The sequence below is a fragment of the Typopeltis vanoorti genome, chromosome 8 (genome assembly GCF_054136105.1).
Source record: "Typopeltis vanoorti isolate ZY-2024b chromosome 8, IOZ_Tvanoo_1.0, whole genome shotgun sequence".
NCBI lineage: Eukaryota > Metazoa > Arthropoda > Arachnida > Uropygi > Thelyphonidae > Typopeltis > Typopeltis vanoorti.
The window spans coordinates 97200467-97224127 of NC_143556.1; the positions used below are offsets into that span (position 1 = coordinate 97200467).

A 23661-nucleotide genomic window follows, 5' to 3' on the forward strand; every position below is an offset into this window, starting at 1 on the left:
ACAAATATCCAGCTTACAGTGAGATCTGAACACACTTGCTGGTTGAAGAAGAGGCATGTTACTCACTTGGCCAACCAAGTCAGCATTTAATCATTCTTCAGAATCTCCGCATTACCATTACCATTACATTAGCACTCTCCCAACATTAGTATCAGCAGCAAACAAACAGATATTTCCTCAAATCGTTATGGGCACTACTAAACTTAAACAGTAGTGCCCAAGTGCAGATAATGTAGCACATTACTAGACACTAATCACTTCCTTAATTCTTCTCCACCCATATAATGCTCTTGTCTATCAGCCATTCCATCTATGTCAGAAGCTTTATAAACAAGGTGGCTTTTACAAAGTCCAATATCATTCATTACCTTTATATAACTTGCCTTTATTATAGTAAGTGAGGAAATTACTAAAATTACTATTGGTTCACTCACTTATACATACCATGTATAAGTGAATGAACTAATACCATATCCTATCTATGGTGAATGTGATATCACATTTTGTGATATCATAAGAACATCTAGTTCATCAATCTTTGTTTTTACATTTTGTTCCTGCCACCCAAGTAATTGCATCGCATCCAACCAGATGATACATCCTTTAAAAAAGATCACTCAGTAATTTATCCATTTCTTTTGCTTATATCACATACCTAACATCTATATTTGTTATTCTTCAATAATCACTGTTCTCTTTTTTGCTTGCTTCACATAGCAAAAAAGCTTATGAATTTGTTGATCACAATTTTTAGCTCCCATTTACTGATGCTACTGGTCCATTTTATTCAGAACCGATTTAACTTCTAGTGCTAGAGGTATGTAGTCTGATACAGATTACTTGAAATATCCCTTAGCCATTTCCCATGCACGTCTAGCTTCTTTCCACTGCAGTTTCTTATGCCACAGTACTGCTGTTGTGTCCCAATTTATGATTATTATTCTATAAAGTGAAATTCTGCTTATCTATATTCAACTTTTATCTATTATTATTATTATTATTATTATTATTGTTCCGGGAAACTCCAAGGAGTCGATCGACTCATCGAGGGAGGCCCTAACATCATGTCAAGAACAACTATTCAACATTCACACAGTATCTATCATACCTTGCCTTGAACTCATTCACGGTCGTAGCACCCACAACAGACTCTGGAAGCTTATTCCACTCATTTACCACTCTCCAAGTAAAGAACCTAGCTCTAACACCCTTGTCAACCACGCTCTTGCCCAGCTTCCATGCATGGCCCCCTAGTCCTCCCACCACCAGTCATATTTTCAAAAATGTCTTCTGGATCAATCTTATAAAAACCCTTCAGTAATTTGAATGTCTCAATCATATCACCCCTCCTTCGCCTATCGTCCAATTTCTGCAACCCACAAATCTTCAACCTATTCTCATAAGGTTCATTCCACAGACCTGCTATCATCTTGGTCACTCGTCTCTGGACCCTCTCCACTTCCTCCCCATCACGAAGAAACCCTGGTGCCCATAGCTGGGCACAGAAGTCCAGATGGGGTCTTATCAAGGCTCAATACAGAGGAACAACAACTTGTTCGTCTCTGCATGTTAAAGTATTTTTCAGAAGCCAAGTGATTTGGTGAGCTGTTTTAGTTACTTTTGCAATGTGCCCCCTAAACTTCAACTCCCTATCCACCAACACTCCCAAATCCCTGGCCTCATCAATCTCCTGGAGTATGATTCCACCAATGCGATATACTGCTGCTATTCTTTTCACCCCAAAGTGCATAACCTTACACTTTGCCACATTAAATTGACATCCATTTTTCCTAGCCCAGTCCTCCAAACTATCCAAATCATCCTGTAAAATTTTGACATCTTGTGCACTCACAATTGCTCTACCCAACTTTGCATCATCAGCAAACAAGTGAACACTTCCTCTCAGATCCTTTCCAATATCACTGATGAACAAATTGAAAAGCAGTGGTCCAAGAACAGAGCCCTGTGGCACTCCACTAGTCACAAGACGTCTTTTTGAATCCACTCCTGAGTAAACCACTCTTTGATATCTCTCCTTCAACCACCCTCTTATCCATCTCACCAACCCTATATCTATACCCATCTGCTCCAGTTTACTGATTAGGGTTCCATGTGGTATCCTATGAAAGGCCTTGGCAAGGTCCAGTAGTATCACTGTAAACCCATTACCCCTATCCAGTTCAGCCGTCACTGTGTTATAAAACGTGAGCAAGTTACTGAGGCATGATCTACCCTTCACAAAACCATGTTGTCCCCCATACAATATCCCATTTTCATCTATCCAATCCTGTATTCTTTTCTTGACTAATTTCTCTAAGACCTTGACAATGATTCCTGATATGCTAATCGGTCGGTAATTTACAACAGCAGTCTTGGAACCACCTTTATGCAGTGGAACTATTTTCCCCTCTTTCCACCCGCTCGGGACTAACCCAGACCCGAGACTCAAATTAAACAAAATGGTCAAGGGTACTGACAATTCTTTAGCTGCTTCTCGTACAACACGAGCTGGTATACCATCCAATCCCACAGATGTATTGACATTGAGGTTATGTACGAGATATCTATGTACGAGATATCACCCCAAAATACAAATATTTAAGCTATTTCTCCCCTTAGTGTCCCTAATATTTATACTATACTGTGCCTTTTGGGACATTTAGTTTGAGATATAAAATACAAAAACAAGGAGCAATTACAAATATATGTCTGAGTGTGAAAACCAATATTACAGTCGTGACACTTTATCTCGTAACTCATCTAAATATTCTCCCCTCCCGCGTCATTAGGTTCATACGTTTTCAAGTGGTGCATTGGACAGCAATTTCAGACAACTGTATTATCAATGAACAAAAGTTCATTAAACTCATTAGCATGGTACAATTCAATTAATATATATAACTCAATTCAATACTAAGAAAACATTTACAAAATAACATTAGCTAACCACAAGTATTTGGCTAAGATCCTATATGGGTATTGCGATCATGCCGCCATAAAAAAATTCAACACATACAATCATATGTATAACCCCAGATCTAATTAACACTTTAGTTAACCCTATGTTAGTCTGAGTGCGCTATAATGCTGTAGCACAATGGACACAAGTGATCAGTTTACTCTATTTAACTTTCTAAAACTATGTAGATTAAACTATCTTTTCGCTGTGCTAATTCATAACTTTGACATTAAAAAAACTTTCCTATAAATTACAATATACATGCATAAATCTCAGGACACATGAATACTTATATAATTAATATTAGACAAGCATACGCTCAGTATAATCAGTCATGTACTAAAGTCCTAGTATAATTTTCCTTAGTCTCTTCAACAGTTCAGTAATAGAATAATGATTACAGTTACAGATGATTTCAATTAACCTGAGAATTATACAGTACCTTTTTGACTTGGGTTTTTTATGTTGGCCTCTACCTTTTTCCGATCGTACTATCGTGGAATGAACTCCTCTATAATCTGTCACTCCTAAGTTCTTTTGGCATTAAACTGGGCTTTTGCGATCTTAACTTTTCGTACTTGAATTAAGGACATACTTAGAATCATCTACAATGGTTGTGAAACTCACCACGTGGGCACTGACGTCTTTATAGATTTCCTTTTCTCGTTGTTGTCACTGGATGATGAAACACATAGAACAATACCTTCTTTCCTTAATCACAGCGGAACGAAAGCGAGCGGCATTCCTCGTTTCTTACCATAAGAATGCAGAATCGAAATCCCGCTCGCTTTTGTTCCCTTGTTGTGTCGGACGGAGATTAACTCCAACCCCGCTACTCAGGAAAACCGCGTGAAAAACCTATACGAAAAAACTCATGAAGAAACTATCCGGGAAAAGCCTTGTGTGTGTGTGGGGGGGGGGGGGGGGGGCCTAACCCTTTTATACCTTGTTCCCTAACGGCACCTTCTTTAATTTCTTTTTTCCGCCCCTTACTGGATTCAACTTCACTGACCAATTAGGGTGGCATTTTTCTGCCAAACATCCTTCAGTTGGCGAGCACACGACTCACACGTGACGACGTCTCAATTCGGGAATTGACCCTGAGCGATAGGATAGTCTTTTGCTTTTGCTAGCCTCAAATTAACTCCCCTTCCAAAATTTTCTAAGAATTTACTTTATTTTAATCTCTCATTTCAAGTGTTAAAACTAGCCTCTCACATACAATTTCTTACGACTAATCTTTTCTGTCTTACTCAACTAATTTTTTCATATCACAACTGTAATATATTCCTTCTTTTATTATTTAGTTCAACAAACACCTTTTTTTTTTATATTTTTACTTGGATGCAAGAATATTTTTCTTTCTTTAAACAATTTATGTATTAGCTCTTATACAGCGGTTTTATTTTATTTTCTCTTCATGTTACACCATGATAACTGAAAATTCCACATAGTGAAGGTATCAGGGTGTAACACTGCTTCAAACCATGTCTATATTTGTCATAATCATTGGCTCCATAGTTCTACACAAACCCATGTAAACTATGCTTTGCTATTTTCCATCAATACTGCACAATTACTTTTCCCAAATGGAAGCAAAGTTGTTATCATCTGATGTTATCATCAAATTCCCTGTCAAACCCCCAAATCAAATCCATCACATGTTGTTTTATATAATTATTTCTCAGCAGCAGAGCCTCCATAGTTCAGTCAGTATTCATAACCTCCGGGTGGAAAGATTTGGATTCGAAATCTATTTAGAATGCAAAGAATCTTTAAAGTTTGTATGTTAAGGATTAAGAGCTTGAAGAAGCTTCTTATGTTATAAGTTTAAGGGAGTGAAGCAGCAATAGGAAAGGATTAAAAATAATATTTCAATCTTCCAATATTTTGTCTCATTTGCCTCATAGTGTTAGGCTTATACATTTAACCAAAGCACTTTGACTAATTGTTTAGCTATGTTGTCGGTGGGTGAGTCTATACCAGTGCTTCCCAAACTTCTGGATGTCAGGGGCCCCCTTTGGAAAAATTAAAATATTTCACGCCCCCCTCAAAAAAAAATCGTAATATAGACATATATTATTATAATATTTATTGTATTTATATTCAATACAAAACATACACAGTGAATAATGCAAAAATCAAATGCAAATATTACATTTTTAGCATCTTACATACACATTTGACATGGCACATTACCTCATATTTTTATATAGATAGTATCTTGTTATTGTACATTTGTAAAACGATTAGTAATAAAGAAAGAATTAAAACATAAAAGAAGTTTAATAACAATTTAATGTGTTGGATGTATTTCAATACTGCTACACAAAAAGTCAATATCAGGTGAAATATTTGAAACTGCAATTCTTAGATTTCTGCTTTGAAATGAAATTTATATGAATAAGCATATATTTACTAATATTCATTAAGTGCCGAAATACGCAGGAAGCAAAATTTGTGAACCAGCACGAATATGTGATTTTTTTCCATTAAAAAATAAAAAAAAGAAATAATAAATAATAAAAATGAAATACGTTTTTTTAGATAAAAAAATCTACTTAGTCTTAAAACGTTTTAAATTTGTTTTCATTATTTCACAGCCCCCTCCCTCAACAAAACCTACGGCCCCCAAGGGGGCCACGGGTCTATACCATCTCTAATTGGGCGTAGAGGTACATTCTCTTTATGGATTTTTGGCGGTCCATAAATATGGGGGAGGTCTGGGATCGTAGGGTTTTAGTTTGTTGGTTATGTCTGCCAGCCAGGAGGTAACATTTTTTAGTAGTCTATGAATGGTTGTAATCTGTGTCTGGGTGGGGTCATAATTTTGTAGGCGGTAGGCGGATTGGACTTTTAGGAGGGTGGTCATTTTTTTAATATAATCCGTACAGTTTAAAATAACAGAAACATTGCCCTTGTCTGCTTTCTGGATTGCTATTTTTTTTGTTATTTCTTAGATGTAGAAGTGCTTTAAATTCTTTGTTGGGCAGGTTGCTAGCAGAAGGTTTCACCTGTGATAACACGTTAGCTACTTCAAGCTTAATATTGTTGGCCTCACTGGCAGGAAGGTTGAAGATTCCACACCTGATCTGGATCATGAAATCTTTGGCTGGCACATGTCTGGGTGCGATTGTGAAATTTTGCTGCAGCTGAGTGCACTTGCGCCAGCTGCTTCGAGGTTTGCTGTGGAAAGATTAACTACATTATTTTTGGGCAGTCTTGGAGACAATGGTGACTTTTTCATTAAATTTTCGAACTTTTTTTATATGCAGATTTTTTATTTTTGTGAATTCCTTGGCTGCAGATGAGTTCAAGATGTCTGAGAAGATAATCCAAAGGTTTGCATTTAGCATCATGGAGCACTCCTCTTGCAGCATAGGAATATGTGAGATATCATCAGGGAGTACAATATAAGAACTGTAACGCATATACACACAAGCCATTATATAACTATAGTGAAATATGTGGACCTAAGGGGACCCCACCACATTCACTGTGTATTTGGAAGGGGATCATTGGTGAGGAAAAGAGCTAGGGTGTTTGGGGAGTGGTTTGGGTTATCAGGTATTCTGGTTGGCACCTGAACAAGTTGTGCAAGGTCATCAGTGATGGCAAATCTTTCAGCATCTCTCCCTACAAGATCTGTACAGCTGGAGGAGGAAGAAAGCCAGCTGGTGTTGTGGACATTAAATTCTCCTAGGAGGGTGATTTTGCTGTTGGGAAAGTGGGACTAGAGAAAATCAGTTTTTAAGGAGAGAAAATTAAAGAGCTCAGAGTGGTTGGTTGCATTAAGGGAGCGATAGAGACAGCAAATGAATTTGACTGAGTGGGGAAGGGATATTTTCAACCAAAGGGTCAAAGTTGGGTGACATACCTTGTCAGAGAGCACCTAGGTTAGGTGCTCTTTGACAAGGTATGTCAGAGCGGATGTATGCACAGACCCTTGGGTCAAAAGGAGTTAAAGAGTGTGTGTAGTTGGAAGGTTGAGATGAATAGTGCTAAGGAGAGGTGAGATCTGAGTTTCTGCCAGAAAGAGTACGTGGGTGGTACATTGAAGATGGTAGTGGACACTATTCAGGTTGGAGTTTAGGCCATGGATGTCAGTGAAGTGGATATGTAGAGTTCTGTGAGGCATATATTTGACCACAAGGATCTTACACATTTCCAATGCAGTGCTTGCATACTGGTCTCCATGATGGCTGCTAGTGGCATCACTTGATTTTTGCACCAATTTAACTTATCTGTAGTCGATGATCCAACTGTTGTCTCCATTTTGATGTTTTTCTTCAAGTTGTGTTCGAAGCTGGCGTCCTTGTTATCTCTGTGCAAATGTTAGGTCTGGTCGAGCACGTATGTGTGATTGGGGCAAGTGTCTTTGAACTTGTTGGTCACCGTTATTAATTTTGATGTGCCTGTGGGCATATCACAAGTCACTTTTACGAGGCAAAGAAAGTTCGTTCCATCCTTTCTTTTATTTATTAGTCCAAAATGATGGCACCTGACAATATTTTTAGAATCGATGTTGCATTCTTCTGCTAATTTGATGATGTCTTCTTTTAGTGCTTTTTAGTTTTCCTTTGGAAAGTTCAAAATAATGGCATTAATTTTTTTGTTTTTGGTCTCCATCAAGTTGTGCACTATTGATGCAATTAGGTCATGGAGTTCATTTGCAGGGAAGGGTAAACTTGTGTTGCAGCACTGATCATCAGTTAATTCAAGCTTGGTTTCCGGTGCTCATATTTTGAAGGAAAAAGTTTCATTCATAGCATTGATGTGCTGTTCAAGGTTTTCAATTTGTTTGCCTACGTTCATTAGCTGTTTTACAGAAGGAAGGCACAGCAAACAGAAAAAGGGCTGGTCGAGGTCAATAAATATCTTGTGCACTGATTCATCTATTTTTGCACAGGAAGCATATATTTAGTGGCAACAGAAATCACACATTATACCTTTCTTTTTTATTGCTGACAGCCATTTTACAGCTGTGGCATTTTGTGGGTTTGTTGGCAATTGACAGCACTGTGCTGATAAGACAGGGAGTGCTCATTCATCATTGGCTTTTGTTGCTGCCATCTTTGCTTTGTACGGTAGGCATAGCAGGTCCTTACACATGGCCAATTTTTAAAATGAAAGATAACTGATTCAATGCACTATAAATGCAGGTTGTGCAGAAGTAATCAGCTCCTTAGTACCTGCTGTTAAGATTTCCATTTAATGTTTAATATGAATGAAAAACACTTGCAGTAACACAAGTGTTTTTTTAGTAATGTAATTTGAAAAGACTACTATCTTCCATTACAGTAAATTTAGAAGAGAAAGACTGTTTTTTAATCTGCTGCTGTTCTTGAAAATCTACCTAATTTGAATAAATATAGTTGCATAAAACTTCCTAAAATTCTGCAAAAACACTAATACTTTTAGATCCAGTTTACATCCTAGGCAGCCAAATGTCCTTTTGTGACTAGTCTTTCGTCCATGTGTTTCACTTAGTTCTGTGTTGCCTTTGTGTGTGTGTGTGTGTGTGTGTGTGTGTGTGTGTGTGTGTGTGTGTGTGTGTGTGTGTGCATGTGCGCGCTTGCATGTGTGCATGTTACAATGCTTATATTGTACTCCCTGATGACGTCTCTGTAACTGAAACGAACTGAAATACTGGAAGAAGTAAATATTGATTTTTAATCCTTTCCCAGTCCTGTTTCATTCCATTAAACTTCTAAGATGAGAATGTTTAAAGTCCTTTTTAACTGAAAGGCAGGCAAGCTGGTCTTGTCCTCTTGAAAACTTTCTGTTTTAGCCCATGAAACACTAAGCTAGCTACAAAAACATATGAAATTAACCACCATAATAGAGTAGCTGTATAATCCCATCCCCTAAATGTTCTTTCTTTCTTCCAATCACGCCATATTTGAAGTCACTCATAATAATTACTTGCTGTGTGTTCACTGAGCTAATTTGCCAATGTATATAAAGATTGAATCCATCTTCTTTTGCTCAAAAAATAATAAAAGAAAACTCATATGGTGAGGAGTCAGATGAATAACTTTATATGGAACAAGACAGGAATTAACTTCAATCAAACTATGAATAAGTACAGAAAACAATTCAAACCAATTTTAACTTACAGATCTGAAAGGAGGGTTAAAATAAAACTAAAACAGTTGATCATATGTTAGCTACATTGGTATAAAAGTTTTGAGGAAAATTAGCAGGTGAACAATGCTATCAATATTAGAATCATCATTAAAGTATTAAAAAGTATCTTGACATTATTAGCATAGCATATAAGAACACAAGTAGGGTTAATCAGGGAGGGATTAAGCTGGCTGGGGGTCCCTGGCAGTAAATTTTATGGTTCTGCCCCCTTTAAAAAGTGTTTATATATATACACACACACACACACACACACACACACACACACTCGGGTCTCTTTTTATGCAGATTTGAAGTTATGCGGTATAGTATGCCCACAGATACGAGACTTTTCGACACTTCTGTGCATGTCAACAGAAGGAGAATCCATTCCGATAATAGGGTAATCCAGCATTTCCCAAACTTTTCCTATGACAGAACACTTCACAAATCCTGAATTCATGGAACATCTTGATTATTTTGTAATATATTAATTAATAATTGATCATTAATTAATAATTAATTAAACATAAACATTAAATTAATTTGGGCTGCTTTTCATTGACATCCCATTCTGATCACCAAAAATTTATAATATTATTATTATAATAATAGTACTTACTAGTGAATGCAGACAGTTTTCCTCTCCCTTTGCACATCCTGGAGATTGCTTTGTAGGCTGGAGGTGGATGAATCACTATCTGTTGCATCACAAACACCTTCAATAAGAGATTTCTTAACACCAAAATTAAACAAAATCCCTTGAATCTTACTCATATTAAAATTTAAATCTGTAGGCCTATTACTTTTAAAAAATCACGGCACTACGGTTTCGAAATAAGCAAGTGGATAATACCTTAAGTGACAATGATATTATTGGATATCGATTAACTTTAGATATCGTCGAAGATCCAGAAAACGATAGTGAAGTGGAAGAAAAACCTCTCTCCCTCTCACTGCAAATATAATTCGAGAAGGTGCAATAAATTGGAAAATCATTTTCTTGTTAATGACACAAATTCTGAACGAGCCTTTAAATTCCAATGTGAGCTGAAGAACTGTATGTCTTGATATCATGAGCTGTATAAAAATTAGTGAAATCATCATTGCAAAGCTTATCACTGATTACATTGGCAGAAGAAAAAAAATCGGGAAAGCTAATTCTGTTTGTAAAGAACCATTGCCTTTACCATACAGATCTGATGCGCTGACTATCTCTTCTGGTGATGAAAGTGATTTTGCACCATTTTGCAAACATTGATGAATATTGTCTAATAGCGATGATAATTCTGATGACAAAATGTAAAGAAGAAAAAAAATTGTTACTTTTCAATAAAATTAAATAAATAAAGCTGTAAAACAAACTAAGGCATTCTTATTTTCCTGAATTTTCATAAATGTTTTATGTAATTTTAGGTTTATTTTAATTCATTGCTTCAGTTTTATACGGTTTTAGAAAATTATAGAACTTATCCCTAATTTTTCAATAAGTTAGGCTTTTTTTGTGATTTTTTATATGCGGTTTTCTGTGGAACGTATCTACCACATAAAAAGAGACCCGACTGTGTATATACATACATACATACATACATATATATATATATATATATATATATATATACACACATACACATAGTTACACTCCGAGTTATGTAAGTAATGCGTTCTGTAAACTTTTACATAACTCGAATTTTATGCAAGTTGAATTTGTAAATTACATACAATAAAATGTGCAATGGCTATTCATAACGCTGTCTTACATTCTTTTTTTTTGTTAATCAGATATTTTCCATATAAGGACATCTGACTTCCTTTGTTGTAGCCCTCGTAGCTTACATCGCAACTGCATAACCTGCCTTACCATAACCCTCTCATGACTGTGTCGGTGTAACTCGTAATCCTCGGCGTAACTCTTTGTGTCCGTAGCAACTCCCTTTTATCTGGCTCCTTTAACCTTGGGTTCTGCTACGTTTTAATCCCTTGAATATTTCGTGGGTATGCACCAGCCACCTTTTTCCGTCGTTGCATTAAGACGGGAAACCCCCATACATATTTGACCTTCATGATTGTAATTGCCCTAAGTCATAAGTTAATAAGATAATCCATCTAGAAATATCTTTGCCTGGAACTTTCTTTTGACACAAAATATTTCATATTTAACTTTCTTTGTTCTTTTTACAAAACTTTGGCGGTTTTACTATTTAACAATTCACAAAAATTTATTTCTATATTACTAAACATAACAAATTTTGCTAATTAATCACAAGTATATTGAATAGAATTTCGTCTTCCAGTAAAATCGGTATATAAGGTATTTTTGTACAAATTGTTAAGTTCTGAATAAAACTAAAAGTGGTTAACTTATTTCTTTAAAGCTTACCATGCATTTTAAAACTTTGCACATACTGATATATCAAGCAGGTAAAATTAAATGTAAAGGTGCCAGACAAATTAGTAATTTTAGAATTCTGTTATTTATCCCTTATTATTATAAAGTATTTTGTTGTGATTAAATCCACTGCCTAAGCTTTGCTAAAAATAGCATGAGTATTTGTGCACTACTGAGTGAAGGTCTAACGGATCAAAGATCGATTGCCAGAGGCAATGCACGTGCAACAGAGTATGCGTTGACCGTGAAGGGAAGGCACACAACTAAACCTCCCCACCACCACCAAAGAGATTACTAAGGGAGAATGTGGTGCTAGTGAAGGGAGTTGTATGAAGTGAGCAAGGAAGGAAAAGGATATGACGTAGTACCGAAGTGTAGGGGCGCATAATTTAAAAAGGCAACGGCTTTTTAAATTAAATTTTCTCTCATTCGTCAGATCCTCTGCCACAGTCCCTTGCTGGTCAGTCATCTGCTCTTGTGGGAGTCATACTCTCCGTGCCCCGATGTTCGTCCCGGTTTCTTGGGAGAAGCGTCGAGCCACAAGTGAGGAAAGAATGCTGAGCAGTCCTTGAGAATCTGCCAATAGAAAGTTCGTCCAGCGGAGCTGAGGTCCGGTATGCAGTATAGACAGCCGAGCTTTGCTTAAACCTGGCGTCCAGCGAATGGCAGGTATGTGTCTTCAGTGTCCAAGATTCATCTAGCCCGAATCTGACGAGAAGGAAACAGCAGGTCGAATGGTACCAGGAACAAATCTGAAGGTGAAGCTGTATCGAGATGTGTATGATTTTCCAGCAGTTCCCAACTGGGTGGTAACGTAGAAACCTTTTCTTTGTTCAATGAAAGTGTGCAGAAAGAATGATTGTAACTTTTAATAGAACGTTTAAGTCTAGAATATTGTGATTTCACATAAGGACTCCAGAAACCTAGTTTAGAAAGACAGACAAAATTCCAAGATATGAATGTAGAAATTAGAGCATGATCTGAATGTCTGTGAAGTGCATAACCTTAGTATAATTGTGTCATTAATCTTTGTATTACATTTGTTTGAGTGTTATGTGGATTTGATACCTGTGCTTGTTAAGATAGAATTAGAGAAATTGAGTGCGTATATTTTATCTGAAATTGACATTGAAGTTAGTGCATGACAGAGTTAACCTTAATAGTGTTCAGTCATTAGCCTTTGTTTCACCTTTGTTCGAGTGCCATGCGGAACTGATACCTAAGCTTGTTAAGATAGAATTAGAGAGATTGAGTGCTTATGATTTATCTGAAATTGATATTGAAGTAAACATATGCCTGAGTTATCCATGACTTGTAATTTGTTTGGTACATAATTAAATGTTTTCTTTTGATTTAACAATTGCCTTGCCTGAGATCATTTTCTACTACATAAAAAAAAAAAAATCGAACCACAGCGGGAGGCATTTTGGAAGGGAGGTCACGACTGTAGACTGAGATAGGGATAAATTTGAGACTTTAGTTATTTTATATAAGATTCAGAAATTAAGGATACGGTTCAGAGCTCAGTATCGGTTCTTTGATTTTTCACTGTTTGAAAATCTAGAATTTAGGGTGGCACAGCAAAAAAATAGAAATTTTCCCTCCTGAGTCCGAAGAAAGAACCAGCATTAGCTCAGAAACAAAGGAAGTGCCATTGTCTGGTGGGAATCTCTTTGCTTTCAACCCATGAACCATATCCTTATAGTAAAATACGGCCCCAAGTTAAGAGTAAAGATTAGAGCATATAAAACAAGTGAGATAAGGGAAGGAAGAGACATAATTTGACCATAAAATAGACTTAACAATAGAAAGGGGGGGGGGCATAACAAAATTTCCTTTTATACCAAATTTTACAATGCATTGCATCATACATCTCAGCAAAGGGATGTGCTTTGCATTAGGGGAAATACTAAGGAAAGTGATTGGGGCTTACTCCACCTTTACTATGAGTTGCCTCAGACTTGAACTATGTTCAGGTGCAAACTTGACTTACTTGTCTGTTTGCTTACTTGGGAAAAAAGGATTAAAACCTAGCTTATAAAAATGCAAACTTTATCCTTCACTATTGTATTCACTGTCAAAATAGGTCAATTTACTTCCCAAGCTATTGTTGATAGAATTTTCCCACCTTCATACATATGAATTATTTTCAATTTTTCTTCTAAAGTAATTGCAGATCTTTGTTTTTTAGATTTATTACCAGTACACTCGGTTGTGCTTTTGCGTTCAATTTTAAGGATAAAAAAACACCGAAACTAGCAGTGATGACAAGTTACTGAGATAACTGCAAGAGGCATCTACTACTGTACTGCAATAAGGCTGTCAAAGACGCACCTGCACAAACCAGCAAACGTGTTCATATGCGCTAGTAAATTTATTACATAACTGCGAATTTACAAAAGTCACGTGTTACATGACTTTTGTTACATAACGTGTTACGTAAACTGTGTATGTGTGTCTGTATATATATGCTACAAAGAGAACATGATTTCACTCTAACAAAAAAATAAACACACACAATATGTGATTTAATATTTTTATTTCAAAACATTGCAATAAATTTTTCATTATAATAACATTGGCATAAAATATATAAAAAAATATAAAAGTTAAAATTACAACAAAATAATGAAATATTAAAAAAAAAAAAAGAAATATATTTAAGTTGGAATAAAAATTTTAACAATTTTTTTCCTCGATTTTTCTCTAGCAAATTCATCAATTATTTTCGAGGCATCAATTTTATTTAATACTTTTTGTTCCATATACAATAAAGCTTGGGGGGCCCTTGGCAGCCACCAGGTCCAACACTCAGTTTATCTGCCTCTGGGGTTAATAATATAAGGCACTTGGATAACTTAAATAGAACCGCTCATATTCCAGGGAAAAGCATCAACCAAGGAAGCACTAATACATGCTACCCCAACGGACCCAAATCCCTGGATGCTCAAAAGCTCCCTAAGGCAAAAACTCTGCTTCCCCGGAATCAAAACACCAATTGGTTTCAGCCTTTATTGAGGTCTCTTCAGTGGGAGCCAGATCCAGAGGTGATACTAAGGTTGAAGTAATGCAGAAGTCATATTTTCACATACCAGTTGCCAAAAGGTGTCACACTCTGGATTAGAGAAAGGTTGTTGGAAGTTTTTTCACTTGGTTATACTATAAATTAAAGATACTAAGAAATTATATACTTGGTTTAATTCTTTATCCAAGTGTAAGCAAACAAAGTTTGCACCTGAAGTATTTTCAAGACTGGGGCAAATCATGGTAAAGGTGGTATGACTTCACATCACTTGCCTTAGTATCCCATAACGCAAAGCACATCTGCTTGTGGACATGTATAATACTATGCATTATGGGAAGGGTCACTTCTCAGACCGGTTTTGACCTGAAGTCATACCACCTTTACCACGAGTTGCTCCAGTCCTGAAAATACTTCAGGCACAAACTTTGTTTGCTTACACTTGGATAAAGGATTAAACCATGTATATACAATAAAACCCCTTTTGTACACTTTCCAGGGGAGTGATGGAAAAAAGTGTAAATAGCAGGAGATGTAAAAAACATCATAAAAAGGCCACCAAAACTTGAAAGCAACTATCACACGCTAAATTACGTAGCAGAAATTCTGCAGCATACCACTTGCTTCTGAATTGCGACTACAAACACCAATATTGCAAGCTAGTGAAGCGATATTTCACGAAGTGTGGTTTATTCACTGATATTTAATATTCACGAGTAACAACTGTTACTTGGTAGAAGTGTGAATGTGATTTCACAATTTGTGTATGATCCTTGTTCTCGATTTCAATACAGCACTGTGAATGTGAAATCACATCACAACACATTACGGGTGCCACGAGCTACTGACAATTTAAGATTACTGATATGAAAACTTCATGGTATCAATTCGTACTGTGATTGAAAAATCACAGTATCGCTCATCACTACTGCAAGCGTGCAAGTCACCGTGATGGCGGAAACGAAACTACAACCGAAAGCAATACCATCTGGGAACACATCAATGCATCGATTTGAATGAAAGGAAATCGATTCGAAAATCAGTGTTGCCACCCAAGAAAAAACCACAAATCATGGGAAACAACGTCCAAATCAAGTTGTTAATGGTGGGAAAACAATATATCGTAAGAATAGGCCTTAAGACAGGACTAATGGAAAATGACATAAATGGCAGGAAAATAAATTCGGGAACATAAAAACAGGGTTTTACTGTAATTTTTTGGTATCTTTAATTTATAGTATAACCAAGTGAAAAAACTTCCAACAACCTTTCTCTAATCCTGAATAAAGTAATTTCGAAGAAAACTGGTGACAGGAAGCAAGCAATAATGTGAGCTTAATTGTTAAGACTATTACAGTATCACGCACACACATTGAGGGTAATAAATCAGAATTTTGACATTTAAACTACATGCAATAAGAACAAACTCTGAAAAGAACAAGCTGGATTCAAGCTAAAGAGAGGTTGTCACAATCAGATTTCCACTTTATGCCACACAGTTCAGAAATTGAGGGAACACATCAAGGATCAATACTTACATTTTATAGATCAGGAAATACCACATGACAAGGTGTTCAAAGAAAAGCTTTTCAAAATTATAACAGTATATGGGGCAAATGAAACTTTTTACAAAGTAATGCATAGTCTATACTTAAGTTGTAAGTCAGCAATTAGAATCGTAAGAAATACAGGAAGATGGTTTGAGGTAAAATCAGGTGTAAGACAATGATGCCAATTATCTCCACTCTTATTCATTATCTATATGGATAATGATATACTCCAAAACAAATCCAGTGCAAGTATCCAGGATTCACTAACTACATTGAATGACATCTCTAACAAATTTGGCATGAAGATCAGCAATAAAAGCCCAAAAGTATAAAAATAAGAAGGAACATGGAAAACTTCAACTGCGTTCTCAATGATAACATACAGAACATGTAAAATAATTCAGTTATTTAAGCACCGTTCTTAGAGATGATGACAAACTAAATATGGAAAGAAACAACAGAATAAGCAAAGCAGATATGGTGGGTAACCAGCTGTTTAAATTTATATGGAATAAGGCAGAAATCAGCCAAAACACTAAACTAGTATACAAGACCAGTGTTCAAACCAGTTATAATATGAAAGTTGGGTCAGAAATAAAGCTTCTTAATCAAGACTACAGACCATAGATATAAGAGTTCTGAGATAAATTAGGAGAGTGAACAAATGGCATTGATAGTAGAATCATATTAAAACTGAAGATATTATTAAGCAACCTGACAATGCTAGTATTCAGTAATATTTGAAACAGAGCTGATATCAGGTAGTGTGGTCAACTAAGCAGAATGAGAGGAAAGGTCAGCAAAACAACTTTAATGTCTGGATGGCAGAAAAAAGACCCAGAGGAAGAACGAAGATCTGGGTGAAGAAATGCCCTGGAAAGACTAAAATATTAGTTATAACAATACTGGAGTGCTGACAAGTAACAGACTAATTTGGAAACAAAATTGCTGATAGGATATTAGCCATAATGAAAGCTTAATCATGTTAATTAGTACTGTTACAGTATCCTGTGCAGCCATTGTGTATACATATCACAAAATTCATGATGAACTGCATGCTTACCAGAAGAACAATAAGGTGTTTCCATCCACTGTTCTCGCTCTGTACAGATTTCTTCTTTTTTGTAATGGTTGGATGCTATAATTATATTAGCCTTAGATGGAGTCAGTGCATTCTGACACCTCTGAATAATCTGGATGAGGGGAGAGAAAGAAAGAAATGATGTAAAACTTGAACAATAAAACAACTCTATTTAAATTTCAAATGCAAAAATTCAGTTTTGTCTTTTACTTAGTTTAAGAAAATGTAAGCCAAGTGTATGCAAACAGATATCTATTTATGAGAATTATTGCATGCCAATGAGTGCTATACACAAAGAACAGATGATTTCACTATGAGTTATCCTAAACGTCCACCTCAACAAAAAAAAAAGGAAAAACCAACACCTATAAAAGCCTGCACTCACCCACCCAAACGCACATACATATACCATATTATTTCACATATATTATTTTATACTAGTGTGGAACAGTATAAAAAAAAAAAAAAAACATTCAACTGTTTAGACTTATGTGCTGGCTTGAACTCATTATGGGATTTAATGGAATAAATATAGCACATATAAATAAATAAATAAACAACACATTTAATCATTCCTATATCTCAATATTATAATTGCAAAAACACAGACAAATTTCCACAAACAGTAAGTGAAAAAGATCAGACTGAACAACAAAAAAGTCTTTCAAATTTGTATTTTTTGTGATGAAGCATAGGAGTTTTTTTTTTTTTTTTTCATTTGATTCTGTGCAAAGTATCCAAGGCATGGTCAGTAAGCGCTTACACCATACTTATCATGACAGATATATTTTCATCTAGGCCGATGTTAGCAGATCTCTATTTGACCATAATATGATAAGTTCAGGACTGTAGACTACTGTAAAGATGGCAACAAGTAGAAAAAAAAAGGCACCCATCCCTATCCTGCACAGCTCTTTTGCAGTCCCACCAAGATGGTGGTGGTGAAGAATCTGCAGGAGCAAATGGTACTAAGAATCTCGCAGAAGAAGATAGATCACCATCTGGAAATTCGATCCTATTCATTGGTTCTTTCAACACTCGAACTCTGTCTTCAGACTCCCAATTTGATTTCCTGTTTCGCAAACTGCAAAATATAAAAGTTGATGTTCGTGCTATTTGTGAAACCCAAAGAAGCTCTGAATTAACAGCAAAATGGAACAATCGCAACCAAATCTTCCTGGAAGCTTCAGATAACGCTACAAGGATTGGAAGAGTTGGCTTCATCATAAACGAAAAGCTAACCAAAAATATTATTTCCTGAGCAATCCATTCTGAACGACTGGGGACATTAAAATTAAAAATAGGAGAATCAGTAACAATAAAAATAATAGTAGTCTATGCACCTACTTCAACAGCTGACAAAGGAGAAATAGAAAACTTCTATGAACACCTATGAGAAACATTACAGAAGAAAACAACATACACTATGGTGTGTGGGGTGATGGACTTGGCAATCTAAGTCCATTCAAGTCCATCATCTTGGCAAAATGTTGAAGTCATTGGAAAAACCTACTGTGATATTCATTCAGATCACCATCCAATAAGAGCCACCCTCAAAATACATAGAAAAAATGAACTCATATGAGCACAGTCCAACCATAAAAAACACTGAAAACAAATAAATTTAGAAGAATTTACAAAAAAATGTGGAAGAAACTGACTGGAAATTAAAAAATGACATTGATGAAGATTTAACAAATTTTAATAATCATTTATCGAATTGAAAAGAAAGAGCCTCCTACGATCTTCCTCCTAAGACCAGGGAACACCTATCGGCAAGAACAATAGAACTATTGAAGAAAAGAAGAATACTGAAGGATACAGAAAAAGACCATTTAGAATATAAAATTATCTGTAAACAACTGAGGCAGAATATCAAAGAGAACTATAATATATATAGAATGACAAAATTGGCAGAAGGAGCTAGGCTCCACAGTAGCCTAAAAAAAAGTAGAAAAAGAAATGTCTAAAGCAACCACTAACATCAGCCTTCATAGCCAATCAAGGAAACAAGCGCACAAACAGAGGTAAAATGGAAAAAAATAATAAAATCATTATATGAGAACCTTTCATCTAAACAAGTAGTGTCACAGCTACAGTCTTCTTCTTCTTCTTCTTCAACCTTTTGGTTCTGTCCACTGCTGGACGAAGGTCTCCCTCATGGTTTTCCAGATCACTCGGTTTTCTGCCTCTCCCATCCATCCCCCTCCTGCAATTTGTTCCAGTTCATCCCTCCACCTTCTTCTCGGTCTTCCTCTTTTCCTTGCTCCATCCATTGGTCTCCACTCTGTTGTTTTTGTAGTCTGTCACTGCATCTGGCAATATGGCCAACCCATTTCCACTTAGCCTGTTTAATGTATTTTACAATATCCATGACACCTGTTTGAGATCTTATCCAGGTATTTGTCTTCCTATCTCTTAATGTTATTTTTAGCATACTTCTTTCCATGCGATGTTGTGTTGTTCTCAGCTTTTGTTTAAGGCTTCTGTTAAAGTCTCCATGTTTCTCCTCCATATGTTAGGACAGGAAGTAGGCACTGGTCGAAAGTTTTCCTTTTTAGACTCGTAGGGATATCACTTCTGAATATGTCTCTCATTTTCCCATAAGCCATCCATCCAAGGTGAATTCTTCGTTCAATCTCTTTTCTTTGGCACTCCTCAAAGGATAACAATTGGCCCAAATATACATATGAAGTAACTTGTTCTATTTCATGGTTTTCAACTTTGACAGTTCTATGGTTAATATATTTATTCATCATTATTTTTGTTTTTTCTCTATTTATTTTTAATCCAATTACTCTGGAGGCCTCATTTAGCTGATTTAGCATTTCTTCCAGATCGTCAAGATTATCTGCTATTAGGACAATATCATCTGCAAATTTCAGATGATGCAGCCTTTCTCCATTTATGTTTATTCCTTTTGTTTCCCAGTCAAGGCTTCTAAAGACTTCCTCTAGTGCAGCTGTAAATAATTTGGGAGATATGGTGTTGCTTTGCCGGATGCCTTTTTTGTATTAGGAACTTTTCACAGCTACAGTACCAGATGAAAATTTGGAAATACCATCTATCCTGAAGAAGTAAAAATGGCTCACCATGGAAAGGTGAAATAAATATTGATGGTGAAATGTTAAATATTTTAATATTGGTCAATGATGAGGTATTAATATCACGCTCCCCCAAACTCTTACCATCAATGCTGAATGACATATGCCAAAATTGCCAAAAAAATTGGATTGGAAATACATCCAGACAAAATAAGATTACTGTAAAGATTATACAATCATTCTAGAATCTGACACCGTCGAAAAAGCTGAAGATTACATCTACCCTGGGCAGTCCATAAAAATGAATAACGACATATCAAATGAAATAGCAAGGAGATAAAAAGCTGCTTTGATGGCCATCAACAAAATAAAATCAACAATTACCAACAAAAACATAGATATAGAAATAAGAGCTTAACTTATGGCAGTGAAACATGGACCACAACTTTAAAAGAAGAACAAAGTTTAATAAGAACTCAACATACAACAAAAAGAAGAATGTGCAATATAAATAAATAGACCACGTAAGACACACAGAAATCAGGAAGAAGTCTGGACTCAAATATGTAATAAAAGCAATCTACAACAGCAATAGTACCATATTTACTCAAATATAATTTGCATTTTTTTCCCCAAAAAAAATTAAAGTTAAAAAATCATGTTATGAATAATAAAGTAACACGCAAAAACCACAGTGATATCTTTAATTAGCAAAAGGACAGATATTCCTTACTAAAATTAATAGTACATCTTCAGTGTCTGTAACAGTAATAGGAATGGAATGCAGGCAAAACGTTCGGTGGATCACCTATTAAAATACAATTGTTACTGCGTGCTAGGAAATAATAGAAATAACAAATTTAATCTATTAAGATAAATAGTTTTTACATAAGATAAAAGTCTCCCAGATCTTTGAGAGAGACATACAGTCATTTCTATTTAAATTCGGTTGGTGTAAGATAGTTTCACAACTTTCTTTGAATAAGCATTCATATTTGAATCTGCATCTATGGAGGAGAACTGCTTTATCCCACTGGACACTATGAGTAGAGTCAATAGTCAATACTGTGCTGCGCCAGACCAGACTTCAGAGGTTTGTTATAATTAATATAATATTGATGTTCTTTTATTCTTTTTTCCAAAGAATGGCCAGTTTGTCCAAAATAAGAGACATCACATTCGCAAGGTATTTGGTAAACTCCAGCCAAAGAGAAGACAGTTTATCCTTTGTAGAAGGTAATAAAGAAGAAATTTTGTTGATAGGAATATATGTTGGAAATCAACTGATACTTTTTTAGAATTCTACCTATAGGTTCTGAGATTCCTGGAATGTACGGAATAGGAACTCTGCAAACTGTTGAAGAGACTGTAGGAGTTGGAACATAAGAGTCAAGTAACTGTTGGATTTGATCAGAGTTGTAATCATTTGTTTCCATTAACTTTTTAATGATGGAAAGTTCTTGTTGTAAGATTATTGGGGAAGGGCAAACTTTATGTGCTCTATGAATTAGTCTTTTTGACTGAGTCTTTTTGACTCATTCCATCATTAAAAAGTTAATGGAATCAAATGATTACAACTTCATCAAATCCAACAGATACTTGACTCTTATGTTCCAACTCCTACAGTTTCTTCAACAGTCTGCAGAGTTCCTATTCCGTACATTCCAGGAATCTCAGAACCTATAAGTAGAATTCTAAAAATGTATCAATTGATTCCAACATATATTCCTATCAACAAAATTTCTTCTTTATTACCTTCTATAAAGTATAAACTGTCTTCTCTATCTTTGGCTGGCATTTACCAAATACCTTGTGAATGCGATGTCTCTTATTTTGGACAAACTGGCCGTTCTTTGGAAAAAAGAATAAAAGAACATCAATATTATATTAATTATAACAAACCTCTGAAGTCTGGTCTGGCACAGCACAGTATTGACTCTACTCATAGTGTCCAGTGGGATAAAGCAGTTCTCCTCCATAGATGCAGATTCAAATATGAATGCTTATTCAAAGAAAGTTGTGAAACTATCTTACACCGACCAAATTTAAATAGAAATGACTGTATGTCTCTCTCAAAGATCTGGGAAACTTTTATCTTATGTAAAAAACTATTTATCTTAATAGATTAAATTTGTTATTTCTATTATTTCCTAGCACGGGGTAACAATCGTATTTTAATAGGTGATCCACTGAACGTTTTGCCTGTATTCCATTCCTATTACTGTTACAGACACTGAAGATGTACTATTAATTTTAGTATGAAATATCTGTTCCTTTTACTAATTAAAGATATCACTGTGGTTTTTACGTGTTACTTTATTATTTAATTGCTATGCTACAGGTTCCACTAAAAATTAAAAATTAGAATCATATTATGAGATATATATGTGGAGATTTTTGAAAATGAAAGTTTTTTTGGAAAAAAAAATTAAATTGACATTTATAATTAAATTTGCAGTATTCATTATAATTACTCACATTATTTATAAAATGAATGCATTTAAATTTTAATTCTCAGCATTATTTATGTGATCAGCCGCTCACCTTCATCACATGATATATTTGAATCTTTAGCGACAATGCTTCTGTAATTAAATTAAAACAAGCAGTCATCTACTCAAAGAGGATCATTTTCACTCCCATCCAGGGCATTAGAAATGCAGGTTTTTTTTAAAAAAAATCTCTTAGAAATTATTTCTGGCAAAATCATGTTCCAAGCTCTCAAAACCCAGTTGCCCAACAGATCCCTGCCAGAATCAGATCATAACCACAGCAACAACAACTCTATGTAAACCTTAACATCATCTCATTCACTGCTCCTCCCCTGCACAATACAAGATCGAGTAGAAATCAATGCTCTCACTCCCACATTTCCTCTACTGGTTGCTTCCATATGCATGATTACTGTGATATTAATAAAGGATCACGTGACTCAATAACAAAGGCAAGCCAACGATTGTTGAATTGAAATGCTGATTCTCTTCAACTAAATTCCAAAATATCTGAAACTGCCATAACAACATCATTATCTATTTCTTAAAGTTTTAAACTTTTTTTGTGTGCGAGGTATATGCAAAACTTTTTAATTTCTCTTTTTCATAAAGTAAAATAAGGGGGGGGGTGCAAGATATATGCAAGGGCAGGTTATATTCGAGTAAATACAGTAGATGGGAAAAACATCTTACCAGAATGAGAGACAACAGATGGACAGTCAGAGTAACAAATTGGTATCTGAGAGATACCAAAAAGGAAGCCTTGGGGGGGGGGGGGGGGATCATGGAACAAAATAGAGAAGAAAGGTTAAGACAGGAATAGCTGGACTCTTTATGACCTGCAGTCATGGAGAAATCCTGACTGAAATCATAGTTACATCAAGGCAATCAAAATATTTTCCCAAAATATTTTTGTATGTCTGACAAACATTTCCTACTCTGCTATTTAGATCCCCAACCAGGATCAATTTTCCTTTTTCATTGTGTCAGTTGCTTTC

The 23661-nt window shown here is 35.5% G+C and overlaps 1 protein-coding gene across 2 annotated transcripts in view; it reads right to left on the minus strand.

Moving 5' to 3' along the window:
- Nucleotides 1-23661, minus strand: part of LOC150104209 (nardilysin-like) — a 561456-nt gene that overhangs the window by 263019 nt on the left and 274776 nt on the right. For both annotated transcript variants that reach the window (XM_090396835.1, XM_090396833.1), the window contains exon 16: nucleotides 17110-17239. In XM_090396835.1, coding sequence (XP_090252961.1) covers nucleotides 17110-17239 — 130 coding nt within the window. The remainder of the gene's footprint in view (nucleotides 1-17109; nucleotides 17240-23661) is intronic.